At 36.1% G+C, this 22,944-nt stretch overlaps 1 protein-coding gene across 6 annotated transcripts in view; it reads left to right on the forward strand.

The window, feature by feature from the left end:
• Positions 1 to 22,944, forward strand: part of NCKAP1 (NCK associated protein 1) — a 59,149-nt gene that overhangs the window by 21,445 nt on the left and 14,760 nt on the right. For all 6 annotated transcript variants that reach the window (XM_040560976.1, XM_040560977.1, XM_040560974.1 and 3 more), the window contains 20 exons: positions 652 to 794; positions 881 to 971; positions 2,845 to 2,982; positions 3,779 to 3,827; positions 4,332 to 4,488; positions 5,128 to 5,184; positions 5,695 to 5,791; positions 6,003 to 6,109; positions 7,769 to 7,901; positions 10,687 to 10,768; positions 11,229 to 11,287; positions 12,074 to 12,219; positions 13,626 to 13,758; positions 14,956 to 15,075; positions 15,372 to 15,511; positions 16,675 to 16,806; positions 17,407 to 17,625; positions 17,983 to 18,113; positions 18,524 to 18,621; positions 22,306 to 22,399. In XM_040560976.1, coding sequence (XP_040416910.1) covers positions 652 to 794; positions 881 to 971; positions 2,845 to 2,982; positions 3,779 to 3,827; positions 4,332 to 4,488; positions 5,128 to 5,184; positions 5,695 to 5,791; positions 6,003 to 6,109; positions 7,769 to 7,901; positions 10,687 to 10,768; positions 11,229 to 11,287; positions 12,074 to 12,219; positions 13,626 to 13,758; positions 14,956 to 15,075; positions 15,372 to 15,511; positions 16,675 to 16,806; positions 17,407 to 17,625; positions 17,983 to 18,113; positions 18,524 to 18,621; positions 22,306 to 22,399 — 2,326 coding nt within the window. The remainder of the gene's footprint in view (positions 1 to 651; positions 795 to 880; positions 972 to 2,844; positions 2,983 to 3,778; positions 3,828 to 4,331; positions 4,489 to 5,127; positions 5,185 to 5,694; positions 5,792 to 6,002; positions 6,110 to 7,768; positions 7,902 to 10,686; positions 10,769 to 11,228; positions 11,288 to 12,073; positions 12,220 to 13,625; positions 13,759 to 14,955; positions 15,076 to 15,371; positions 15,512 to 16,674; positions 16,807 to 17,406; positions 17,626 to 17,982; positions 18,114 to 18,523; positions 18,622 to 22,305; positions 22,400 to 22,944) is intronic.

A 22,944-nucleotide genomic window follows, 5' to 3' on the forward strand; every position in this document is an offset into this window, starting at 1 on the left:
GTATGCTTAAGTCATGTGAGGCTCAAAAACAAGAATATTAACGGTTTCCCCCTCGTATATGTGGGTTGTTTGTGGGCATTGCTTCTGTTGGCTAAAGCAAGAACAAACACCTGAGTGTTTTATTTAAAATAAAATAACTCAAACACCTTTTCCTTTTGGTTTCAGCTTTCTTTCCTATTGTTCATAATGCCACCTTGTTAGTTTTAGTTATTCTTAATTTTGGCTGACTTAGTTTCATAATACAAAAGAGGAACAGGCATGTATCCTACTGAATGATTGTTGCAGGTCAGTGCCTGTGTGCTGGCTTTTTACATTGGAGTCTTAATACAGTACAGTTCAGACAGTCTTATTAAAATATAGTTCAACACTTGTAGAGTGCTTAGTAACACCCAAGAAAAGCTTTTCTGTCTGTCAGCTGTGATGCTTGGGCCTGAAAAGGTTTATTTGCATGCTTGCTTTCACAAATACAAGCAGTTCTGGGGATTTGGATGAATAAATTAAGATCATACAAAGTCTATGTGCAAACAGACCAAAAGTACTGGTCAAGACAGTCCATTGTATTTTTAAAAGGCTGAAAATGGGTGGAGAGATGAGGAAAGTTTTATGCTTATTTCTAAGAGTTTCAAAATGATATTTTTTTTAAATCTCTAGACTGTAAACTTTGATTTAACGAAGAACTACCTAGATTTGATTATAACCTACACGACTCTAATGATACTGCTGTCTCGAATTGAAGAAAGGAAGGCTATCATTGGATTGTATAACTATGCTCATGAAATGACACATGGAGCAAGGTAAAAATCTGCTGTGTAGGAAATGTATTTAAAAAAACACGTAATAAATAACTACACCTGCGTGAATTATTTGTTGTTGCTTTTAGCGACAGAGAATATCCACGCCTTGGCCAGATGATTGTGGACTATGAAAATCCTTTAAAGAAAATGATGGAGGAATTTGTACCTCACAGTAAAGTATGTAACCACTTTTCACAGGAACATGGTAACCTTAATTGAGAGAAGCAGAGATTAAAAAAATAAATAAATAAATACACAGGAGTTTTTGTCCAATACTATTAGGTATAAATTTTACAGGAGATCTTAATTATAATGGATGGGGCTGAGGATTCATACCCTATTAAATGAAAACTATAGAAATACAGGAATGCTAGGACCCATTGGTAAGACTTCAGTTTATTCAGTAAAAATTGCTTAAAAATCAGTTGTGGTTCATCTGCTATGGCTGATTCTGTGTTTTGGTTTGCTTTGTAGCTTGAAATGAAGGAGATTTGTAATGTTTCTACGAAACTATTCTTTTCTGGCTTACTATCCTAGTTGAGTGTCTCTTTCTGTTTTGTAACCTGAGGGTTTTTTCTTTGGAATGCCCTTAAATTGGGCATCCTGGAGAATAATGGTTGATCACCACCTGTATGCAAAAGCTGGCATTGTGTATCCTGCTCAGTTGACCCTGCCAAGTTAAATGAGCCTTTAGCCTCTTTTGTACAAATGTTTTTAAACTAGTATTCTTACACAACTGGTTGTGTACCAGTTCTCTGGTGATTTATCTAAACTGTGTTTTCGTATGAGAATACCTTTGGAAAAGTGATGGAAGCCTTGCCAAAGTCAATGTATATCTTGTTTATCACTTCCCACACGTTCACTAGGCGTGCTGCCCTGTCAAAGGAAACTAGATTTGTTTGATGTGATCAGTACTGACCAACCTGTAATGGCAGGTGTTGTTCTCTAGGTGCTTGCAGATTGTTTGCCTAACAGCAAACATTTTGGAATTTTTGGCAGGAGTTTAAGTTAAATCCTAAGTAACTGCCTAAAGTTTTAAAGTTGTTTTGTCTTCATGTTTTGAAATCTGGGTATTGGTTGTAGTCCTCTTTAGATTTGATGCATTTCCTTAAACTTTTGAAGATAGTCAGTAGAAGTTCAGAGAATTTTTCAGCTTCTTCTCTAAGTGCTCTGAACTGGTTATAAATACTTGTCATTTGTCTAAATAATCAGTAATCTTACTTTTTTTTACACTTTCCTGTGCATGATTCCTGTCTTGTTAAGACTTAAGTTGCTAAAGATCTGACTTACAGGTAATCTTTTCTCGTGTGCATTGTAGCAAAGGTGCTCCACTTTTTGGTATCATTTTTGTTTATGCATTTGCCTTTAATAATGGACCAACCCTTTCCCTTGAAATGTTTCGTGAAGCCATTTTCCAGGCCAATTTCTGCTCTTCTGCTGATTCTCTGCTAGAGGTATAAATTGGGGTCAGGGATCCCTTCAGGCAGCATGCCGCAGAAGTACATACTTACTTAGGTTGTCATGGAAGAGTGTACATAAGTTGTCCTTCTATCATCCCACAGTTTTGCGGTAGCCATGCCATTTACCCCTTAATATTAGCTCCAGCAGAGAACTTTTCTTTTCCCTGAGTGATCTTAATCTGCTGGTTTATTGCTTCGACCTGGCTCCCCATAGGCTCATGCAAGCATCAGGATTGATACAGAAGACAGGGAAAAAGCATGGGACCACACTTACTTGGATATGTCCAATCTGTTATGAAGATGCTCCTGTAGTATCTGCTCAAAACCATTGCAGTTTGCTTGCAAGGTGGGAAGGACATAATAAATGAAGTGCCAGAGAAGGGAATAACCCAATTAGGATGCTTGAATAAGTAATGAACAAATAGTATTTAGCTTCTTTTGTGCTTGGAATATGCCAGTTTTTGAACTTTAGTGGTAGCATGTAGCAATTTGTATCAGTTCCAATTTCTGATCCTTTCGTGAATTAAGACTCTTGTGCTAATGCATTACCATAGCTTCTAACCAACCTCCTTTGTCTGTCTTCTTTTCAGTCCCTTTCAGATGCTCTGATTTCACTCCAGATGGTCTATCCTCGAAGAAATCTCTCAGCAGACCAGTGGAGAAACGCACAACTATTGAGCCTCATCAGTGCACCTAGTACAATGCTTAATCCTGCACAGTCTGACACAGTATGGCCTTTTAATTTGGTTTATATGATAAAGTTAAGCAATGTTTTCTGTGAAACAGTGTAGGGATATTTCGTTTTCTATTTGCTAACCTTTACCTGGCTTTTGAAAAAGGGAAATTAATAGGTTTGTTGGTAGAGCTGCATCTTTATATACAGGGGAGAGATTTTTTTGCATTAATTAAAGCTTCTGGTGTATTAGCCCATGCCTTCATTTCTAGTATCTGATAATCTGATGAAGGGAAGCGATATTACTCCTGCAGTGTAGAGTGGAATCCTGCATACTCTGGAATGGTATGCAGGAATCCTGCATACTCTGGATGTTTTGGGGCCAAAAGACTGAAAATCAGAACTGAAACATCCTTTAAAAATTAACTATTTACATTTGCTGTCTCATTTGGGATATGAACGGTTATCTTTTGGGGCAGGAGGGGAGATAATCAAGCATTAACAACTGTCAGGTTGTGATCAGAATACATCAGCAGCCTTTTGTTCTTGAATATTAAATACAATGTTGGTTGAAACAAAACATTTCATAGAATCATAGAATATCCAAGTTGGAAGGGACCCGCAAGGATTATCAAGTCCAACTTTTGTTCATGGTATAGGAGGGTATGGAATCTCATGTTCAAGTTCTTAGTTTCTAAAGGGATGAAACAATGACTTGTTAGTAATCAGAAGCAGTCTTCTGTGATTCATCAGCATTTGAGACTTTGTCTCTTTTTCTAAAAAGTACTTCTCATGAAATATATTGTTTTGGATATAATTAGTTTGCTACAAATTACTGTTTTTTCCTACAGATGCCATGTGAATACCTCTCTCTGGATGCAATGGAAAAATGGATTATTTGTGAGTAAAATCTTCTGAAACAGCTCGTGGTTATATTAAAAAAAATTTTTTTTGAAAGGCAGCTTGTTGTCTTGTACCATACAAAAGCTGTTGGATTCAAAACAGATTCTGGAGAACTTGATTAAACCTTGGGTATATGTATCATACTTTTCCTACAGTGAAGCTGGAATTCAGCTTATTCTGGAATGGAGTTTGTCATAAATTTATTCGTGACTTAAACTAAAAAATGGTGGCTTTAGTAATTCTGATGAAAATAGTTGAGTTGTATAAGTATCAAGTAATTCGTTACAAGAATACTGCAAAAATATAAGAATTCCTCTACTACAGCATAGTGTGGGGGTATTTTCATTTGTATACATATATGGATGGATAATTATGTTATACATACAGAGTTTCAGTAAGCTAATTAAACAATTTAAGAGGAAAATGCATAATAATCTCACTGTTCTCTTACTGTCTCTGTGCATCTTGTTTGTGACACACGATGATTGTGAACTTCTGAAGTTGGATTTATTTTGTGCCATGGAGTCCTAAATAGTGATGCTACAGCTTTGAACCTTTGGAAACTTGCACTTCAAAGCAGCTCTTGCTTGGCTCTGTTTAGAGATGAAGTATTTCATATTCACAAAGCTGCAGAAGACCTGTTTGTAAACATACGAGGGTAAGTTTTCTTTGTCTTTTTTTTCTCCTTTCAGATCATCTGTTAAAAATGTATCATTTCTTTAAGAACTGTCCTGAAAAAGTTAATTGTACTTCATGTAAGATCCACTTGCAGATAATCAATACCAAAACATTTTTGCTTAGTGGCTTGACTGTTTCTTTAATGCATATCTTCCAGGAGCCTGATTCATAACCATCATGCTTTTTTTTTTTAATCTTAGTTCTGAAAAATGTTGGTGAATCAGTCTCTAAAATGGCAAATGTTTAAAATCAATGATCTTGCCCACAAACCTTCATCTAGGGAAGAGAAATGATGTTGTGAATGCAGGGTTTGCTTGAAAAGTTGCAAGCATTTGTCACGATTCCTGCAATACATCATAAGAAAACTCAGGCAAAAATGAAGTTGAGATGTCTCTACCAGAGAAAACCAGGAGCACTTCATTAGAGAGAGATTTTGGCTTGGGTATCTGGTTTTAGAATTTATCTGATCAGGGAAAGAAGTCTTGCCTGAGCTGTTCTGAGGGTGAGCTTTTTGCTGTATCCTGCTAGCTATGGAATTGCAGCTCCTCCCAAGTCCCAACTCTTGCTAAATTGTGTTACTGATACTTTTAACCACATTGGGTTATTTGTTTACTTGCAGCTACAACAAACGTATTAATGACATCAGAGAGTGTAAAGAAGCCGCTGTTTCACATGCGTAAGTTTTTAGTGTTTTTCTTCTCAAAGAAGTTATAAAGAATGTATAAACAGGACTTGTTGAATCTTGACCTAACTGTGCGTTTTCAAATGTGAGGCCATACACTGATTGTTCTGGATTTGCCTAATGGTATACCATTATTGATTTAACTTCCCAAGTCTTAGATTATTTGTCAAATTGTCAGAGAGAAAGCATTAATGCATTTTCCATTTTTTTTCTTGTCTAGTTACTTAATGTGAATGCTAATTAAATAGGAAAATTTTAGTGAAGTCAAATGCAAAGCACAGACCAGAGGCAGAGGACTCGGTTTTTAAATTTAACCTTACTTCAGGAATATGCAGCATGGATAGTGGAGATGTCAATTTCGTATGAACCATGTCCTTTGAAATACTGAACTTTTGAAGTTAGTATGATGTGAGCTACCTACAGTTGGCCTTAAATGTCTGGGAAAAAATTAAATGACTGTGATTAGCACATTGGATGATGTTTTGGTTTATTCTTTTGATGTAGTGGCTCAATGCATAGAGAGAGGCGCAAGTTTTTACGTTCTGCACTCAAAGAACTGGCTACTGTCCTGTCTGATCAGCCAGGCCTGCTGGGCCCCAAGGTAATTACAGTCCTCGAGTTTCATCTTTAGGCAATGGTACAGTTTGTTCATCAGTGATACCATGCCATTCAGTTTGTCTGAGGGAGGGCAAAACCCCTACTCTAAGATAAAACCTGCTTAGGTTTTAAGATTGTTTAGTTGTAGAGACTAGTTGTTACTTAGTGTGCACAAGGTGTCCAACTGTTATATATATCTTATGATTTTTTTTCAGGCACTTTTTGTATTTATGGCATTATCCTTTGCTCGTGATGAAATTATTTGGCTTCTTCGTCATGCAGACAATATGCCGAAGAAGAGTGCAGATGATTTCATAGATAAGTACGTTAACAATTTTTAGTGCGATACCTTAAATATTCATGTGAACTTCATGGAGGAAATGTGTTTGAAGGCAAGAAATAGCAGGAAATGATGACTAGATAAAAATAATTGGGACTATTCAGAAAATCTTTACAATCTTAATGTTTCCATCAAAAACAGAAAGCTAGGGTATTTATTGTGTTAGAAACTGGAGCCCATTGGTGAAAACTGATTTTCTGCAGAGAGTTTATATCTAAAATAAAAATGATTTCATGAAAGTTTTATTTGCATTGAACAAATGAATGATAAGTTGGGAAGGAAACTGTCAAAAAGATTGGTTTGTAAATGTCTCCTTTATCATAGCAGAACCGTCTTTAAAATCAGGTAAGATTTATTCATGTAATACAGCATTAGCATCCTCATAAACAGGTCAGAAATGAGAAATGGGATTAAGAAACCTTAGGAATGTGGGTAGGCAGAAGAGTACTGGTTGTTCTTGAGTTCTCAAGATAATAGAGCACATCAGTTCAATCTGGGGAAAGAAATCTTAAAGAGTATTCATGTGACAACAAGTGACAGTCAATCACAAGGCTATTTGTAGAGCTGGAACAGAAAAACGTTGAGTTTCCTTCACTGGACTAGGTGCTAGGGATGGAGGTACCACAGATAAATACGCTGTCTTTCTGAAATGTTACAGAAATCTTTTTGTGTACATCTTCTACTGTAAAAGCCATCTTTATTGTTATACAGCTTCCCTGGTGATGCTCTGGGATCGAAGTGTGGGTGGTCAGCATCCATTACAGTTGCTCAGTTTTATTTACAACCTGGGGATCAAAAAACTCACTGTTAAGGTGTTTCCTTTTCATGTCATGAGTCATAACCCTGGATTTAAAAATCATCATAAAATTCTAGCACTATGCCTTCTTGGTCTTCTGAAGGCTGTATTCTTCTTGGTCTTGTTTAAATAGGTGAAATGTGAGCGAAGTTTTTCTGCCAAAAGAAAATGCATGTTGGAGAAGTTTGTCAAGCCATCTGATTGTTGCTCAGGCAGTATGGGATTTAATCCAAGAAGCTGTCGGTCTAATAACTGCATTTTAAGCTTTCAGTTTAAGTTGTGTTGCAGGTGTTAGAATATTGATAGTTACTCATAGAAAATTGCTCTGTGTTAACTATTTTTAGTTTATTTCATGTCTGCCCAGCAGGTGGTATGAAGTCCTCTGTACAGCGCTTTCAACAGGGGGAAATTTTACCATCTTGAAAAGTCTTTTTTTTTTTTTTTTTTTTTTAAGAATAAAGACCTACTGACATGAGCTCAGAAAAGTAATTATTACAATTCTGTTTTTCGGATTTAACTGCTTCATGAGAAAGTACACTTATTCAAATTGAGCATTACAAAAGGGCTTCTTCAGAAAATACACGGGTTGTACAAACCTTTGAGGATTACCATGAGGGGGTCCTGTTAACTTATCTCCTGTTGAATGTATTTTACTTTACAGATGAAAGTTTCTTGTGTAAACTTATTTTATAATGTGAGCAAATATTTTAATACAAGAGTTATGTATTAATAATAGAAGCAAGGTACAGGAGGGAATTTCCATGGGAAGTATTCCATTGACGGAAATAATTTTCCATATTTTACATGTTTCCTATTTGTAAGCTTTTCCTTGTCTTTTTGGCTAGGCACATAGCTGAGCTAATATTCTACATGGAGGAGCTCCGAGCACATGTGCGAAAATATGGACCAGTGATGCAGAGATACTACGTGCAGTATCTCTCTGGCTTTGATGCAGTGGTCTTAAATGAGCTTGTTCAGGTACGGAAAGACAATGGTTTGGAGTTCTGCAGGCTTTAAGAAGGGCTTTTTGTCCAAAATGCATGAAATGTATTCTGGTTTTGTGTATTTTAGTGAACGCTATGGAATAAGGCAAAACTAACGGAGCTTGTTGTTTAATTCTGGGATATGGAGTTGTGCTTTTGGTTGTCATATGAATACTTAAATGTTATTAAGCAATGTTCTCTTCAGAGACAATTAAACTACCTTTCTCCTCAAGGAGGAAACTATAATTTATTTTAACATCAGGCTATAGAGATTGGCAAGAATTTAATGAAAGGCTTCTCTTGGGGGTCTGAGGTTCCTTTTAACATTTTCAGGAATTCCTGCGATTGTTTGCTTTATTCTTAAGTGTGTTACAGTTTTGCATTGCCATGCTTTTGAGAGTAAAAAAGAAAAAGTAATTGTGCTTGTAGGAGCACCAAGCTGATCTTGATTAGTGTGATTCTTTTATGTAGGATGTTTCTTCTCTGAATTTTTTTGAAAGCAGCAGTGCTGCCTCAATAGTACCCGTAATGCTGTTTCAAGATGTTGCTTTCTGACATGATGGAGAAAACATGGCCTGTGTTGTTTAACAAATGATGGCGAAGAGAGAAACTAGAATCCCGTGGTATCCTGTTTTAACATATTCTGCGAATGGATGATTTCCCTTGTTCAGCATCACTGTGTTTAAGAAGCAATTTAAGTACTTGGGATCAGTACTGTATCATGCCAGCACCATTTAGAAACCAAATGACAGAATTGGTTATCCAAGCTAATGGTTGAGAGTCTGCATTCTTGTGTGCTGCCAGGGGAAAAAAAAAAAAAAAAAAAAAGACAACTGAGGTAGTTTGACATTCTTAAGCCTAAATAGGAAGTCAAGTTGTTGTAGGTGTCTTCAGTGACTATTTCAATTTAAATTCTCTGGAAGTGAATTATACTTGCAGTTAACTTACGCTTGTATATGGACATGAGAAACACAGACATTTGCAAGAAGAGTTCAGATGTGAAATACCACTCTCACTGAAGTTAGTGGCAAACTTGATAAACTTCAACAGGGTGTCATGTCAGAAAAAACCTCCTGCTCTAGAGAGTGACGGGGACATTATCTTTTATAGTAGGTAAGGTTGAATGTGGAAATAATGAACTTGTGCAAAAAGAGAAGTTAAACAGAAGTGAAAGAGAACAGTATTAAAGTCATCAGATTTGACATCCCAGGTTGTTGAAAACATCATGGAGTGTGGCTCTGTAAGAGTAGGGAGGTGCTCTTACAGAGAAAAGAGTGGTGGGTTTTCAATGGAAGACCATCCTCTCTTGTTCCATGTAGGTTTGCATCCAGAGCTGCAAGTGTCTTTATTACTCTGTACTGAGTAGCACCTATTGCTAAGCAGATGTTCCTAAAGTAAAGGCAGTATAAATTATTTGAGGTCATGAACTGAATTTTCAGGACTGATTGAATGTAATCCAGATAAACAGATACTGCCGCTGAAGGAGCAGTGCAGAAATTATTTTTCTTGTCTACACTGACAAGGAAATGACAGGACTTCTGCACAGTTTTGATTTGATTCCCTAGTGACCACTAGGTGGAGCTCAAATTTTGTGAAAACTTCAGCTCCTCGAACTGGACAAGCTTCTATTGAATTTTAAGCTTTTATGTTGTTTTCAGAAATCACTTCTATGCGTCGAACAGTAAGTAATACATTGATGACCAGAAGGTGGAACTTATATACTCTGCTGTTCATTTATTATTTTCACTCTGCTGTTCATGTTTGTTATATAACAAACTATTGAAACAGTTTAAATACCCATTTATATCACAGTTCTTTAAACTATTAAATATAAATGAATCCTTCATTTTACTTTTAATGCCCAAACAACTGTATTTGGTTTTTTTGCTCGTAACTATATACTTACATGTTAACAGTTCTGTTGATAACAAAATGAAATATTTTTTGAGATTTGTCATCGATTCCTGAAATGGTTTTCTAGATTTAGTGAAAGAATTCTAAAAGTTATACAAATGGCACAAATATTGTGTTATTTGTAGGGTAATCCTTAGGGTCAAACTGAAATGAGGGGGAAAAAAGAAAGAGTGGCTTGCATTTTAGATGTAGTTAACTCATAAAAAGTATAAAATACAAGAGTAGACAGAAACGAGTGATAGTTAGGATTTTTTTCAACCTTTAGGTTGTATGTCAGTCATATCTGTAATTACATGAATCTTCTATTCCACAGAAATGTGATCTTAGTTGCTGAAACTGCTTCTTCATGAACTATTGCTTATTGTAGGACTTTTGAGGGGCTATCTTTCAGGTGTTAGAAATCATTCAATTCAGTGTTAGTAGAAATCTGTTGTTAGATGGTTCTGTGGGAAGCAAAGTGATGCTGATGTCAGCTCTGTTATATTTTGCCGTGGCTAAATTTTCTGTGCAGACGGATCAGATGCCTGGAGAGGTCAGACAAATGTTTGGTGTCTGCTGTATAACAAAAACATGTTGTGTGTCCGTTCTGTAAATGCAGCCTGAAAATGTGCGGGTATGTTTACTGACAGATTTTTCTCTTTTGAGTCTATGTTGGTTTAGAAGCAGCCTTTTTTTTAGGTGTTTTTCATCAACCAATGAATTAAAAAATAGAAGTTGTGAAATAGTACTATTTATGATAATCCATTGATAAAGTTACTTTTTTTAAACTATATAAAATATTTTTCAGACTGCAGCTGATAAATTGGTTGTGGGATTTGACACTTTTTCACAAATGAAGTTTGAAATAGTAATAACATTTATTTTAGAATCTTTCAGTGTGCCCAGAGGATGAATCAATCATCATGTCCTCTTTTGTAAACACTATGACTTCACTAAGCGTGAAACAAGGTAAGTCTGTTCAAATGAACTTGGGAAAATGGTAACTGAATGAAAGATTCTCCTTGAAAGCTTCATTGCTTTTTGTTTTGTGCAATCAGTGCTAGCAGATAACTTGCATAAACTATATTTATTCCCCTGTTTCTCTTCTATTACGATACCTGCTTCTTGTTCTGTGTCCCTTTTCCTGGGCAGGTCTGTACAGATAAGGTTTTTGAAGAATGCTATTTTGAAATAATCCTACCTTTTAATTTAGAAAGTATGTTATACATGTTTTGTCTAACTATTTAAATTCCTATTAGCATGGTTGTGCTGGTTTGAAATTCTTCAATAAAAGCAAACACTTTAAGTTTTCAAGTACTTTGGAGGTTTTTGTTTTTGTTTTTTATTTTTTTAGACGATCTGATTTAGTATTTCTGAATTGTAGTTGTTTCCCTAAAGGCTTTATGTTCTGTATTTTTCCCTGCTACAGTTGAAGATGGAGAGGTATTTGACTTCAGAGGAATGAGATTAGATTGGTTTAGATTGCAGGTAAGATGTCTGAATATCTGCTTGACATTTAAGTTAATGCACATTTTGGTTTAAAGCTAGTAATAACTTACTGCTCTTCTAGATTACTCTCACACTGCAAGTGGATCACAGGCTGTATAAGGGTAACTTCTTGGCATTTAAAATCAAACAAATACTTAAGCAAATAATTTGATGTAACTTTGCCTTTGCATTGCATACTTTTTGCAAATGAGTCTTTGAAGGATTTATAACAGTTTGGAAGTGGAATGTGTTGAGGATGAGCAGTTTATTGGCGCTGTACAGAGTATGATTCAGCCTTCCCAGCCAAGGGAAGATAATGTTCGGTGAGATCACATTGGTGTGTTGCAGTGATAGTGCCTTCAGTTAACTTAATAAGGGGGAGTACTGTTTAGACTGTAAACTAATTGTCCCAATATTAGACATGTTATTTTTATATTTTTAAAATATGCAGTTGTCTTCTTGCATACCCAAACCTGATTATTAAAAGGAGCAGGGAGTGGCTTCAGCGAACTTGATTCCACTAGCATGCATACGTGTTTTGTCAGTGCATTTGTTCTGCAGTTTTTTTCTGCATTGCTGTTACACTTAAGACATTTGGTGACTTCATTGAAAGGCAGTTTGCTTTTCTTAGGTTACAGTGGAAAGATAAAATAAGTCTTTGCAGAGTCTTTAAAAACAATTGTTCTATGCACAGCATAAGCAGTACTTACCCTTTATGTTTGGCAATAGTGATGGAATTTGCAAAAAAGCAACAGTAGATACAGATTTTTTCTTCTGTTTTTCCAGGCCTACACCAGTGTTTCTAAAGCCTCACTTAGTCTTGCAGACCACAGAGAACTAGGAAAAATGATGAACACAATCATTTTCCACACAAAAATGGTAGATTCTTTGGTGGAGATGTTGGTTGAAACATCAGATCTTTCTATATTTTGGTAAGTTACTAACCTGACAGTAGAAGCTTTTAGTTTATTGTTTGTCCTTGGACGTGTAGCTTTTAAATACCAAATTGTAGGAAAATGATCCAGCAGAGAATCAGTTAGAGTCTGGTTAACAGCAATTTTTCTTCGAAAGAGTTGCTGTTTTACGGTTTGAGTTTTATTTTATTTATTTATTTACTTTCTTTTATACTAGTCTTTTTGCAAAGTATACCTATCAACACATGTATAATTTTTTCTAATGTAAAGAATTTTAATTTTCTTCTCCCATTGTTAACTATTGATTCTTCAGAGCTTCACGACAAAGTATAAATCCCTCAAAGCAACAATTAAAATAGGAGTTCTCTTCCAGCAGTTAGTTCTCTTATGTCTCTGCAGCTCATGTCCCCAGCTGAAGTTAAAGCCGTAGACAATTACGTTGTTTAAGCAAGAAATGAAATTTTTTTACTACTACTTTAGTGTAGTTTTAAAGATCCATAGAGTTCCTGCAGCAGAAAAGAAAAACAGTTGATTCCCTTCTTTCTTCCCCTGTTTCCAAACAGGAAGACCTAGCTTTGCATTGCCAATTCCATATAGTGATTTTTCATAGTAGGCTTTATTTTTTGTTTAGTTTGTTAGCATTAGTTGCTTTGGAAAAAGTAAAGCAAAAACGTTTCACTCTTGGAAAAGGTCTGTGAAAACAGGATCAGGAAGCAGGTTGATAGCAATCTTTCTGCGGCTGTTTAAGCTGAAATAATTGTTTGCAGTATCAGCAGATAAATAAGCAGTCGTTGAAATAAATCATCGGAAGTCCCAGTGTGAGAATACTGTTCTTTGAGAAACTTCCTCGGTCCTATTTTAGCTTCTTATTTTTTAGTTTCCGGTGGAGAAGCGTACACAATGATTTATAGGGGCTAGATTTTAAGGTGAAAGGCCAGTCTTTATGTGGTGGTCAAGTTTATGTTGAAAGGAGAGTTCAATGTAATTTATTTCTTTTGCTTGTGTTTTAAGAATTTTTTTTCTGAAGATTATATGAAGCAACCATGGAACAAGAGTTGTATAAGTGTTCCATCAGAATTTAATAAAGGTGTTTCTGAAGGTCCGACAGATTCTTCAAGCAGTCATTTAACTGATCTGGGGTCAACTGCAGATTCTGTAATAGTACCTGCTAAAGCTGTAAATTTTTTGCAGCGTCTGTGTGTCAAACATCAGAACAAAGATGATGTAATTAAGAGATGTAAACAGAATGCATTAGTATTGCATGTGGAAAACAAACTTATTTAAAAGCATGATGTGTTTTTTGGTATCAGATAAGTTATAATTACAGATCTGGCATTAATTTAGCATATTTGATTTGTATGAACTAGACTTCATTTGAAGCAAAGTTATGCATGTGTTACATTAAATTGTCTATTTTTGGTCAGTTTTTATAGTCGTGCTTTTGAGAAGATGTTTCAGCAGTGTTTGGAGCTTCCCTCTCAATCAAGATACTCAATTGCATTCCCATTGCTTTGTACTCATTTTATGAGCTGCACCCATGAACTATGCCCAGAAGAGGTAATTTTTAAATACATCATCTTCAGATATTTTCAGCTCTCATCTAAAGTAAAGAGAACTAGTGCTGAATGCTGCAAGGTGTTTGTTATACCAGTATAAGATTCAGGGAAGTAAAACAAGTGGGCACCTTACTATATGATCCTTCGTCCATAGATCTCAAAATGCTGCCACAAACAAATTGTGGCATTTTTGTTACTTTGGAAAATTATTTATATTGTGAAGTTGTAATGAAATAGATATTTTAGTACATTGCCTGTATGTCCATTGACTTTGGAATTACACCAGGGGTTGACTTGGCCAATGTTCTGTAGTGCTTGTGAAAGTGTCTTTTTGTTCTTGAGTGCTAATCTGAAATAATTGGATGAAAAAGATATACTGGACTATGCACAGTGTGGGTTTTTCGTAGTTAAAAATTAAATCTTCTGCTAAGCTTCATTTCCATATACGTCTATATCATTATTTTCCCCATACACTTTGCTTTAAACAGCTGCAAACTTTATTTATATTAGAGAACCACTAAAAAGTTTCCAGGAAAATGTACCTTCAGGACAAGAGATGTCTTTCAGAACCATTCTAGTAACAGTAAGGAATCTTGTAGCCAAAGTCCACCGTGTGCTAGTTACTGAGAATTCAGCTGTAGCAAGCATATTTTGCCACGGCCAACAGAACTTTGAATTCAGTATAAGAATTCTAACTCGTAGCTACTATAATTTTGGAAAAATAATATTCACTGCCCTGTGTGGGGGTATGAATGACACTGCTTTCGCTGTAATTTGAGTTGCATACTCTTTCTCTTCGTTAATTTGTACCAGTACTAAATCTAAGAGGAGATTCACAGAAACCTTGAGTGTTGGACACTTTAGATTTAGTACAAAATTGAAGATGAAAATCTCCTTTTAGATTTTTTTGCCTCCTTTTAGAGGATTTTTGTTGCAACAAAGGTGTTTGTTTGTTTGTTTCTTTAATATGCTGTGTCAGTGACTGAAGATTTCACAGTTCAGGTTGCCCGCAACAACACCAACAAAAACCCACGGTGAATGAAAGGCATTGAAGTTATTAAGGACTAATTAATATCTTTTTGTTACCCCAGGTCTGTGATTTAGCGAACTGTTACCTGCAGAACAGTGTATGCATTTTATGAATAGCATAGGACTAAGGAAACTGAAAAACAGACTTGCTTATTTCTATTTTTAACAGCGACATCATATTGGAGATCGTAGTCTTTCCTTATGTAACATGTTCCTGGATGAAATGGCTAAGCAAGCTCGAAATCTTATCACAGATATTTGCACAGAACAATGTACGCTGAGTGATCAGGTGAGTGTTGTTCTGTCTCTTTTAATTCTCCTTTGAGGTTTTCTAGGTAGTTTGACCTTCGGAATTATGGCTGTGTTTCCTCTTCCCCCTTTTCCCCCTGACTTCAGAAAGTTTTCTGTTCATGAAGTGGAAAGTGGCTCGAGGAAGACTTTTTATATTAAATGGTATAGTTAGTAGTCGAAGGAGGTGTTACTTGTGTGATGAAGTCTCCACCTACATATAAGCTTATTTTGTATCTCATGGCTGCAAAGAAGTTGTATTTTAATTTGGGGGGGGGATTTCTTTCCTTCTACTAGTTGCTGCCAAAGCATTGTGCCAAAACTATCAGTCAAGCAGTGAACAAAAAGTCAAAAAAACAGACCGGAAAGAAAGGAGAACCTGAAAGGGAGAAACCAGGAGTAGAAAGCATGAGAAAAAACAGATTGGTTGTGACAAAGTAAGCTGCCTCTTCTGTACCTTTCACCATGAATCCCAAGTCAAAACTTGTGTTTTTTACATGTTAAATACTTCTTGCTTGTACTACTTCAGTGAGGTTGAGCGTAAATATGGCAAGTTTCTAGTTTGTGAGCATATGGTCTTTCTATAGCTTGAACAGAGCCCGAAATAACGTATTTAGAGCAATAGGAATGTACATCTCATTTATTAATCACCTTGGCTCTTTCCTTTTTTTGAGCAGAAAGGGTCCTCATGCTGTAGTTAGGTTTCCTGCATAGTCATATCAATTGAGGAAGTGGGAGTTGAAGGCGTGGATGGCATCTTAATTCTGCTTTGCTTAACATTGGGATCAGGATAATGTATGGGCTGGGCTGGAAGTTGCTGCTGCTGAAATGCAGTTCGCTGCCTTCCTCTGCTGGAGCGGAATTGAGGCTTTTGTGCCTGCATCAGAGCAAACCAGAAACAAAACAAGATAAGACCAACCTGAAAAAGAAAGGGAAAGATGAGTAAGTCCAGTTTGAGGTGTAAGAGGTAATAGGAGAGGAAAAACAGCAAGGTAGATGGTTCTTGGGAAGGATAACAGGACGAGTTGGTAGAGCAACAGGAGTAAGAGGAGGAAGGAAGCTGTGAAAAGGAGACAATAAATGTTTGGTATTGTGGCTGGGAGCTGCTAAATGCACAGTGCTGAAAAGGAAGTCTTTTAGTTACAGTTGCAACAGTCAAACATCAGAAAACTATAATTGACTAGAGAAGTTGAGGAAAAATAACTTATAGCTTAAGATTCGTTTTCCCTGTATTTAGTACTGGTTGGTAGCAAGCATTACTTCTATTACTAAGTTCAGTTAAGAAGGAACCAGCTTAACAGACATTTAGAGGGAAATTGTTTGTGTATGTGTATAACTATATATAAAAACATATACATTACATCACTGTGCATAACGCAGATCAATATACAGTTGTAGGTTTCTGTTCTTACCCAAAATGCTGATTTTCAATGTGATAAGCTAGAGTTGTATGTCTGATGAAAGCAGATAAAGCTGATGAAAAGAAAGTTAGAGCTGTGGGTGGTCTTGAGGCATCTTCCATTCAGTGTATGCTTTCCACGATAATATATTCTAATGTTAAATTAATTTCTTTGTTGTTATTTTTTAACTGTTCATAAAGCCTGGACAAACTGCACACTGCACTTTCTGAGCTCTGTTTCTCAATCAATTATGTACCAAACATGGTGGTTTGGGAACACACATTTACCCCAAGAGAATATTTAACATCTCACCTGGAAATCCGCTTTACCAAGTAAGAAATATTGTAAAGACAGTTGTACTCATAAACAAGATAAATCCTTGGTTTGACATTAGGAGTATTGTGTGCTTACTATATAAAATTCATTTTTAAAGGTAGATGGCAAAACTCTTAGGTCAAATTCTTACTGACGTTACAGTTAAGTTTATATGTGCAGACATAAATAGTTGTTAGTTCTTTAAAATATATGGAAATTAGTATCACCTACTTAACAGCCTGATCCTGCGCTCCTAGTCCTGTGTGTTCTGTAGGCACTGGTGATACTTTTTTTTTTAGGTATTTATAGAGACTCTTTTGCACCATTTCTGGCTTTGTTTCAGGTATTTGAGTCTACTCGTTTGAAACTAAAACTGTGACAGCAACCAAGATTTTCGTCTAGATTTATTTTTCCAAAAAATCTTCTTTTAAAACTGCTGATGTGGTGTAGCCATGATTTAGAGCTTCATACTTGCAGATTAAGGAAGAATTCTAAAAGCTTTGAGTAATATTGTAATCATGAATATGAAAATGATAATCACTGATGACTTTAATAGCTGCATCCTTGTTCAATTTCACTGAGAAATGCTTGTAACTCCTATGTTTTGTTTTTAAAAGGTCAATTGTTGGAATGACTATGTATAATCAAGCAACACAAGAGATCGCAAAGCCTTCAGAGCTGTTAACCAGCGTAAGAGCCTATATGACAGTCCTTCAGTCAATAGAAAACTATGTACAGATTGACATCACACGAGTATTTAACAATGTTCTGCTTCAGCAAACCCAGCATTTAGATAGTCATGGTGAGCCAACCATTACCAGTCTGTACACAAATTGGTAAGTAATTATATGAATACTTGTTACAAGCTCTTTATATTACTTTTATTTAAATAAAAAGCTGAAATTGGAGAACTGGAGTTGTATGTGGTTTAGGCGTTTGGAATTTTCTTAAGTTCCAGACTTCTCAAGTTTACTTCTCCCAGTACCTACTATAAAAGCACTTTGAAGTTTGCCTGTTGTGAAATTCATTCTTTCTCAGGGGAGATGTAGCATAAGATACAAGTATTCACTTGAACTATGAAAGTAAAACTGAAGTCTACAGGCTTTGCTGTCCCTTTATCACACAAGGGCATTTCATTTGTATAGAGGTATCTGTGAATGTCTTCATCTAAAACTTGTTCCCTTTCTGATAAGGTATTTGGAAACTTTGCTAAGACAAGTCAGCAATGGTCACATAGCCTATTTTCCAGCCATGAAGGCTTTTGTGAATTTGCCTACAGAAAATGAATTAACATTTAATGCTGAAGAATACTCCGACATATCAGGTAAACTTTGTTCGATGTTTCTGTTGAATGTTTCAGAGATAGTTATCTGCTTGAGTAATTGGAACTAGAGCAACTCTTAAGGTATTGTATTACATTATAGACAGCACTTGTTAATTTTCAGTAGTATTTCAGTTCCTTTTTGTTCCTATTGCCTTTGTGCCTTTAGAGATCTTGTTTTTCCTATTTTTTCAGTTTAAAAAAAAGTTAAAGAGCTGGGTGTTTGAGCTACAGCAATGGGGGTATGATGTGTTGGTGACTGTTGCTTCAGTTTTGTTACAAGTTCTAGTATCTAAAATTTTTTTTAGACGTAAAATAATTTTGTAATTAAAATGCTATTGCTATATAGATGATGAACATCATATAACTGAATAAGAAACGTTTGAAGTAGAACAGTTTGTTTTATTTCTCAGAAATGAGAGCCCTTTCAGAACTTCTGGGACCATATGGCATGAAGTTCCTAAGTGAAAGTCTGATGTGGCACATTTCATCGCAGGTTGCTGAGCTTAAGGTAACCAAGGAAATTTGGGTGGGAAGAAGGGGAGTTTAAGGTAACCGAGACTGGGTGGGAAGAAGGGGAGTTTTCTGTTTCAGCTTCCTTTAGGATATTTAATAGCTATGTTTCTGCATGCCATCCGTATGAAGTGACTGCGTCACACAAACTGATAAAGCTGTGAATTTTACCGTTACTTTGTAGTACCCTTGCCCATGTAGTACATGTGTATACCACACTCTTCAATAGCTGAATGGTCAGGACTTCATGTAGTCTCATTTTTGCTAGATGCGCTGAGTTAGGAGACAAGTCTCTCTTTCTCATAAGTGGGAAGAGAAACGCTTTTCAAGACCTCCAGATGCTTGCAGAGAGCTTCCCCATCTCTGTTGACTTCGAAAACTCAGCGTGAAAAACTCACGTGTGTCTTAGACAAACCTGCAGGCATCTTCAAGGACTTATTTTCTTTATCATGTATGTTAGTGCGTATTGACAGGGAAGCATGTGATGCCTGTGTAATTAACTCTTTCTGGAAAGATGCTTTAATAAACTCAACAGCATATACTACTTTCCCATGATAGTCATGCTATAAAAATGCCACTAATAGGCATATATTTGTTTTTCATGACTTACTTTTCTAGAGTCATTTCCAAGTTACTACATCTCATCTTTAATTTATTTAACCAATAGTTGCAAAAAATATTTTTCATATCCATTCATGTGTGTTGCTTTTTTAAAGAGGCACATTCAGTACTTATGGATATAAGGAACTTTCACTGTTTCTTCAACTATTTATTACTATTATTAGCACACCAAGCCTTTAGAAGTGTGTGTCATAGAACCATAGAATGGTTTGGGTTGGAAGGGACCTTAAAGATCATCTAGTCCCAACCCTCCTGCCATGGGCAGGGATACCTCCCTCTAGACCAAGTTGCTCAAAGCCCAATCCAACCTGGCCTTGTGTCTTTTTAATACATCCCACGTTATATTTTCAAAGATCTCATTCTCTGTAAACATTGTGAATGCTAGTGCTGCTGAGGTGTTAGGACATACGATGCCCTAAAAGATTTTAAGCCTTTTGTTGGCACACCTTAAGGAGAGAGGGTGCTTCTTCACCAGGTGCCACAAGAGCAACCCTGACCCAAGTGACCAACACAGAGCTGGACAGGGCAGTTGATTCTTTGTGCCCCTTCCAGTTGCTGAGTTTTAGGATGAGGGTTGCTAGTTAACAATGCTGTAATTTTGAAGGTTAAATTAAATAGGTCCTGGCTATGCACAGTGACATCTGTCACATTTCAAGTAAAACACAAAGCCAATGGACAGATGTTCTCTCGGAGCTGCTTTCTCCGCTTACTCTTAGGTTGTCTTCCTTAAAATCAACGTGCTTGTTATTGTACCTCTGTATATGTTTTTTAAAAAGCCACTTTAAAAGCAACTTCAAATTCTCTGACATTTGTTTTCTGATGCTTCTAAGGATAAGCAGAACATAAGGTAGATCCACGTGCACATGACCACGTATTTGGAGGAGAACAATAAAGCAATAAAATGTTCATCTCTTTGGCTCAGATGCAGTTGGCTTTGCAGAGAGCACAGAGAAACATCTGTGTTTGGGGGAAAGGGGAATGGGGAATTCATTAAGAGGGTTCAAAATGCTTGCTTTGCTTCCTGCAGTGGGACCAGGTGTTGGTTTTATATCTGGAGGTTAAGACAAAGGAGAGGGGTGTTGGATATTGCCTCATTTAACTACTGTTTGAACTGTAATCCAGCCTGTCCCTTTTAAATCTTAAACCAATATGCTGGTTATTTTTGTGAAGCTGAAAGCTTGACTCAATAACAGTGCGTGGGCTATTGCCTTCAATCTCGCATTCTGGAGCGTTAAAGGATTGAAATTCAAATGTCACACATCTGCCAAGTTCTGATAAATCAGTTGGTTTAAAATTGCCCATCTTGATTTCAGTGCAAACCAGTGATTGATCTGTCTGTTGGTTTTGGCTTTCAGCATAGAAATTCATAAATTCATTTTTTTCTATGTGTGCACACGTGCAAATTCTTGGAAGCAGTTGTTTTGCTGCATCTTTTCTAGCTTCTTTCTTTCTTTGCTTCTCGTTTAAAATAAGAGTGAAAGTGGGAAGACTTGGGTGAATTATGGATAGACTAGAGGTTATGGAAATAGCACAACTATGACACAATGTACTGGAATCCGAGAGGTCTAAGCTGTTGGACAGATCTGTTTTGCATGGGCTACTTGACTGGGTGTGAGTAAACAGAGACCACAGTTTATTTCATAGCAGCATTATGGTTTAAGTCATCTTGTCTATTCTCTTCCTATGGTCACAGGAATATTTACTCTAATATTTAATTTTACTGCTTGCCAGTTGCTATGTTTTGCCCTGTTTTCAGCATGGGTTGAATACGATAAAGCTATTAAAGCAGGTAGCAGAACTGTCAAAGGTCAGTTATTTTTGGATCCCTAGCAGTAAGTTCCTGTGTGTTTCTTCTTTTAGGTTATACATGGTATATCTTAAATTAAGCTCCAGGCCTATAATGACCTGCATGTCTGATGAATGTTAGCTTTCCTGGTCGCTCCTCATTGCCCTTTTTGGTTCTGCTGCTAAGTAATTGAGCTGGGTCGGGATGCATCCACCTAAAAAATAAAACTCAAAAATAATCCCTTTGAAAGATTACACCCAGTCCAGAATATCTTGTTTTCTGTTTCTATCCTTAATTTTTTTTCCTACCTTGATACTGTTTAGTACACAAAGCACTGAATTGTGTTCTCTTCAACAGTAGGGAAAAGTTTTCTTCACTTAATCTTCAGAAGCACACACCACATTAGTTTTCTAAACTTCTTTAGCTGATGGTTTTCCTCTATAAAAAGAGAGAGAATCATATTTTCCATTTCCGAAATGGAGTAGTTGGTAATCAAACTGCAAAAACATTATTTTTAAGAATAAAGTACCTATTTCTTGCCTGAAGAGAGTTTAAAAATGCTACTTGGCAAAGCATAAGTTTCTCAGCTAGCAAGAAATGCTTTTTGGATTTAACATTTTATAGATCTGATTATGCAATTTTAGTAATTTAAATATGAATCTGATACATATTTGGAGAATGATTACAGGGAAGATATTACTTCTACCTATATCCTATAATATGCCTATATGGGAGTTATGACAAATTTTATTTATGCTTTTATTTTGTAATGGAAGAAAATTCCAAGTAAACTGCACCAAGATTTAACGATCTGACTCTTGCATTCTTTATTCCATTTTTCAATTTTTCCGTCATTAAATTTGTAGTCCTGACATCAGGCCAGTCTTAAATTTATATCCAGTGAAAGGAGAAACGCACGAGAAGGAATTGCTTTTGGAATCTGCCTTTTTGTTAACGCAAGCTTATTTTTCTTATAAAAAGCTAAATAACATGAGGAGTTACTGCTTAGTTTTACTGAGTGTCATTCTTTTAAGTACGTTTTTCTGACTATAAAAATGTTTCAAGGGTTATCTGATCTTCTGCTTTTTGATTCAGAGCTTGCTTTTGTGTTGAGTGGGTCCTGAGGGTAACTTTGATGCTGTAGTTCCATTTAGAATGCACTGGGTATGTCTGTATTCCATGAGCTCAGTTTATGCCCTGCCAAACTGAAATCATGCATTTATCCTGCTAACGTGTCTGAATCTATAGCTGACCTGAATCCTTGCTTCTCTTTAGAAACTTGTGGTGGAGAATGTTGAAGTTCTAACGCAAATGAGGACCAGCTTTGACAAGCCAGACCAGATGGCCGCACTCTTTAAAAGATTATCATGTGGGTAATTAGCAGGGTGCTACTATTGGTACAGAGTTGTTTTTATCCTTATCTTTGTAAAGAACATAAGAAAAATTAATGTTGCTGTATAAAGCTTACAGAAGCAGCAGAATGTATGCTAGTTACTATATGTGAACTCATAAACTGATGCACCTTTTCAAACTTTTCCAGTCTTCTCCTGTACAGACAAAAATGAGATTTCAGTGCAGGCAGTACAGTACTGTTGAGCTTTTAGCATTGTTTTTTCCTTCGAGGCTGATAATGTATAGCCATAACAACAATTATCTAGATGAACATGTAGATATAAAATAGGAAGCATGGGTCTTTTTGATGCACATACTTCTGATTCCTTCACAGTGAATTAATTATTGCATTTATTGAAAGAATTTTTGCAATATAACTAACATAAGTAGTATTTTTTTTAACAAATTATTATTATAGTGGAACATTTTGGGCTCAAGAAAACGCAGAACTAGTGTTAGCATCAAATACTGTCAACTGTATCTAATGGGGTCGTTCCATGAAGTGGTTAACAGGAAATGTCT

The sequence above is a fragment of the Cygnus olor genome, chromosome 6 (genome assembly GCF_009769625.2).
Source record: "Cygnus olor isolate bCygOlo1 chromosome 6, bCygOlo1.pri.v2, whole genome shotgun sequence".
NCBI classification, from domain to species: Eukaryota; Metazoa; Chordata; class Aves; order Anseriformes; family Anatidae; genus Cygnus; species Cygnus olor.